This window comes from Bidens hawaiensis, unplaced genomic scaffold (assembly GCF_021521415.1).
Source record: "Bidens hawaiensis isolate Kalapana, Puna unplaced genomic scaffold, B.hawaiensis_p1.1 tig00023405_1, whole genome shotgun sequence".
Lineage (NCBI taxonomy): Eukaryota > Viridiplantae > Streptophyta > Magnoliopsida > Asterales > Asteraceae > Bidens > Bidens hawaiensis.
The window spans coordinates 201,246-204,837 of NW_027493670.1; the positions used below are offsets into that span (position 1 = coordinate 201,246).

The 3,592-nt window shown below is 34.2% G+C and overlaps 2 protein-coding genes across 3 annotated transcripts; one reads left to right on the plus strand and one right to left on the minus strand.

Annotated features, from left to right (window-relative positions):
- Positions 1–254: 254 nt before the first annotated feature.
- On the plus strand, positions 255–1,667 carry LOC143567432 (uncharacterized protein C24B11.05-like). 2 transcript variants are annotated; one of them, XM_077053857.1, is made up of 8 exons: positions 255–318; positions 397–462; positions 539–636; positions 712–749; positions 829–916; positions 988–1,206; positions 1,277–1,342; positions 1,416–1,667. In XM_077053857.1, exons 1-8 carry the CDS (start codon positions 255–257, stop codon positions 1,560–1,562), a joined length of 786 nt encoding a protein of 261 aa, XP_076909972.1. In that variant the 3' UTR covers positions 1,563–1,667. The 2 variants fall into 2 exon arrangements, with proteins under 2 accessions (XP_076909972.1, XP_076909973.1); XM_077053858.1 differs by having other exon boundaries at positions 829–913.
- A 478-nt stretch (positions 1,668–2,145) lies between these two features.
- Positions 2,146–3,029, minus strand: LOC143567445 (uncharacterized protein C24B11.05-like). The gene is made up of 5 exons (XM_077053866.1): positions 2,937–3,029; positions 2,821–2,858; positions 2,658–2,745; positions 2,307–2,564; positions 2,146–2,238 (listed from the first exon to the last, which is right to left on the minus strand). Exons 1-5 carry the CDS (start codon positions 3,027–3,029, stop codon positions 2,161–2,163), a joined length of 555 nt encoding a protein of 184 aa, XP_076909981.1. The 3' UTR covers positions 2,146–2,160.
- Positions 3,030–3,592: the final 563 nt, after the last annotated feature.

Genomic DNA, 3,592 nt, shown 5'->3' on the forward strand with positions numbered 1-3,592 from the left:
TCCATGGCCACTGATTACTCTTTTAAGTGTTTTCAGACATTGATTTTACTTGTTATAATCCTAAATGGTAATGCATCTTTGCTTCGGATTTGCACAGCTTTTGTAACACGTCATTCTATAGAGACTTTTGTTTTCTTGATTAGTTTTAATAATATCAAATTGATAAAATTAATTTGAGTATTTTTCTCATTTTATTTACATAAACCTGAAATAAATTTGACTATTTTGAATCTGGTCTTGCAGGTTTGTACAAAATGGACTATGAAAAAGAATACCAGATACCTATCCCGGAATCGAAATACGAATGTCTTCTTTTTGGTAATAATTTTATTTATGTCCTCATAATTGTACTATATTTTTGCAGTTTTAAATTAACCTTCAATGCTGTTAATTTAGATGTTGATGATACTCTTTATCCTCTGAGTTCTGGCTTATCAGCAGAGTGCACCAAAAACATTAAAGGTGTTGCTTACATTCATCTTGTATTTGTTTAATTGTTTTAAGTAGTTAGTGTTTGATATTTTTGTTACACTTTTAGAGTACATGGTGACTAAGCTTAATATAGAAGAAAGTAAAGTACCGGAAATGTGTGCTCAACTGTACAGGGATTACGGGACAACAATGGCTGGTCTTCGGGTACGATCCCATCCTAAGAATGATTCATAAATCATAATAATTTCTTATTTGATAATCTGATTTCTCTCTTTGCAGGCTATTGGCTATGATTTTGACCATGATGACTACCACAGGTATCGAATCTTATAATTCCCTTTTTGTATCTAAACAAATCCCAAAATTTTATGTTATGAAATGGGCGGCCATTAACAGATTTGTGCATGGAAGACTGCCTTATGAATATCTGAAACCCGACCCTGTTCTTAGAAGCCTTATAAATAGCTCGCCTTTAAGGAAAGTGGTAAGATTTCAAGTCTTTTCAACTATTTGCACACTTCATTGTTTCTTTAACCATTTTGTGTTTATTTTTAGATTTTCTCAAATGCAAACGAGGCACATGTGGCTGAAGTTCTTGGCCGACTTGGATTAGAAGACTGCTTTGATGATGTCATATGTTTCGAGACATTAAACACGGAAAACCAAACAACTGATGAACCCGTTGGTTTATCAACAAGTCCTGTTGTTTGCAAACCGTCCGAAAATGCTTTTGAATTGGCTTTTAAGATGGGATGTATTAACCCTCAAAAAACTGTAAGTTATTTCAGATGTGGCATGTGTCACTATTGTGTTGAAACTCATGATACTTGTTTGGGTACTTCAGTTGTTCTTTGATGACAGCATACGCAATATACAAACCGCAAAGCTCACAGGCCTCAGCACCGTGCTGGTAAGTTGATTATGTTATGACAATTAAGAAATATTTTTATAATGCTCTAATTATTAATTGTGGGTACAAACAGATTGGGACATCAGCGCATACGAACGGGGTGGATTATGCTTTGGAGAGCATACACAACATCAAGGATGCGCTTCCCGAGCTATGGGAATTGGTCAACAAGCCAACCGATGTTCGGAAGATTGGGATTGAAACTCCTGTGGAAGCTTAAATATCTATAACTATGCTCTTCTTTATGGTTCTAATGTTGATGTGCAGTAGACTCTTTTATTTATCCATGTCTAGTTATTATTATCTTTGTACTGATATATTTATGGTGTAAATGACAGCTTCAACTTTGTTAATATAGTCTGTAATTGTTAAGAATTCTGTTCCTTTCAATGTATCTTTTGTTCTAATGAATCATATGATTAAAATGTATTCCAAGTTGGTATTAATCATAACCCATATTAAATAACTACAAAGCATTTTCATTAAATATATAAGTTAAAACTTACAATTACATAATTTGGATTATTGAAAGTTTGAAATGGGAAACTACACATGAAGAAAAACACAAAGGTAGATCTAAGCTTCCACAGGAGTCTTGATCGCCATCTTTTGTGAACGACTAGCATCTAATGATTTGTTGGCTGGTTCCCATAGCTCGGGCAGCGCTTCCATGATATTGTGAATGCTCTCTAAAGCATAATCAACCCCTGTTTTACGCTGTGATGACCCAACCTGTTTGGACGCACCATTAAAAAGAAAACACATTTTAAAAATGGTATATTGCGTATACTGTCATCAAAGCATAATCAACCCCTGTTTTACGCTGTGATGACCCAAGTAGTGAGGCCCGTGAGTTTTGAAGTTTGTATATTGCGTATACTGTCATCAAAGAACATCTGAAAAACCAAATTTAACACATATGCTACGAGCTTATGACAAATAACGTTAAGATTCGTTGACTTACGGTTTTATGAGGGTTAATGTTTGCCAACTTGAAAGCTTGTTCAAATGCATTCTCAAAGGGTTTACAAACAATAGGACTCTCGGGTAGTACAACACCATCATTATCATTTCCGATAACAGAACCCTTGGGAGCATCCGAATTGGTAGTTTGGTGTTTAGGATTCAAAGACTCGAAGCATATGACATCATCAAAGCAGTCCTCCAATCCAAGTCGATGAAGAACTTCCGCCACATGTGCCTCATTTGCATTGGAGAAAATCTGTGATGTTAATAGAAATTAAACTTTGAGTATTTTATACTTCACAAAAATCATGAAATTTGTGGCAAGTCATTTAAATAAAGAAAAGCTTACCACTTTCCTTATCGGCAAGCTATTCAAAAGAGTTCTCAAAACCGGGTCGGGTTTCAAATATTGATAGGGCAATCTCCCATGGGTCAAACTGTAAATTACCAATATCACAATATCAGATTTTGAAGTTTCTTTAGTGACAAAAAGGAATGAAAGCATTCAGTACCTATGATAGTGATCGGAGTCGAAATCATAGCCCAAAGCCTGCCCAATGAAAAATTGTTGGTTTTTATAATGTTTTTCAAATAATGAATGATTTCATAAAGATTGATGATATCATGCCCGAAGACCAGCCATTGTTGTCCCATAATCCCGGTAGAGTTGAGCACACAACTCGGGTACTTTGCTTTCGTCTATATCAAGCCCGTTCACCATATACTATGAACAAATTGTAATGTATGTTAAATACAAAATAATTAAAACAAGGGTCACATACAAATATTTAACGTATATATGCAATAAAAATACCTCTAATCACTATGGTGCACTGTGCAGATAAACCCGAGCTGAGAGGATAAAGGGTGTCATCAACATCTAGCATGCACAACACAAGAATATTATAAATGGTAATCAAGTATATCAACATTTTAAAGCATCTATAGAAAACTTAAAATCATACTCTAATTAGAGGCTTACCAAAGAGAAGGCATTCGTATTTTGACTGATTTTGGTATTCCATTTTTGCACAAGAATCAGTATTCGATGAAAGTTATGATGATGAGGGGAAGGAATGAATATTGTGACTAGAAATGGAAATCAAGATTTAATTTATAGGCTTTAGGAAAAGCTACAACGTGGCTAATTTTTTATTGTATCCAAAATAATGATTTGCTTTTAAAAATTAAAACAGATCAACTTTAATGATCTTCTTAGGCAAGGTGTTAAATGTTGGGTCCTTTAAATAATAAACGGATTTAGCTATATATAAACACATTTAA

Excerpts from the sequence above, each read along its gene's own strand:
- LOC143567432 (XM_077053857.1), top strand. The coding sequence starts at position 255 with ATGGACTATGAAAAAGAATACCAGATACCTATCCCGGAATCGAAATAC. Across the intron at positions 637-711 it reads CAACAATGGCTGGTCTTCGG|GCTATTGGCTATGATTTTGA; the intron begins GTACGATCCCAT and ends CTCTCTTTGCAG. Across the intron at positions 1,207-1,276 it reads GTATTAACCCTCAAAAAACT|TTGTTCTTTGATGACAGCAT; the intron begins GTAAGTTATTTC and ends TGGGTACTTCAG.
- LOC143567445 (XM_077053866.1), bottom strand. The coding sequence starts at position 3,029 with ATGGTGAACGGGCTTGATATAGACGAAAGCAAAGTACCCGAGTTGTGT. Across the intron at positions 2,859-2,936 it reads CAACAATGGCTGGTCTTCGG|GCTTTGGGCTATGATTTCGA; the intron begins GCATGATATCAT and ends TTCATTGGGCAG. Across the intron at positions 2,746-2,820 it reads GACTCCGATCACTATCATAG|TTTGACCCATGGGAGATTGC; the intron begins GTACTGAATGCT and ends GGTAATTTACAG.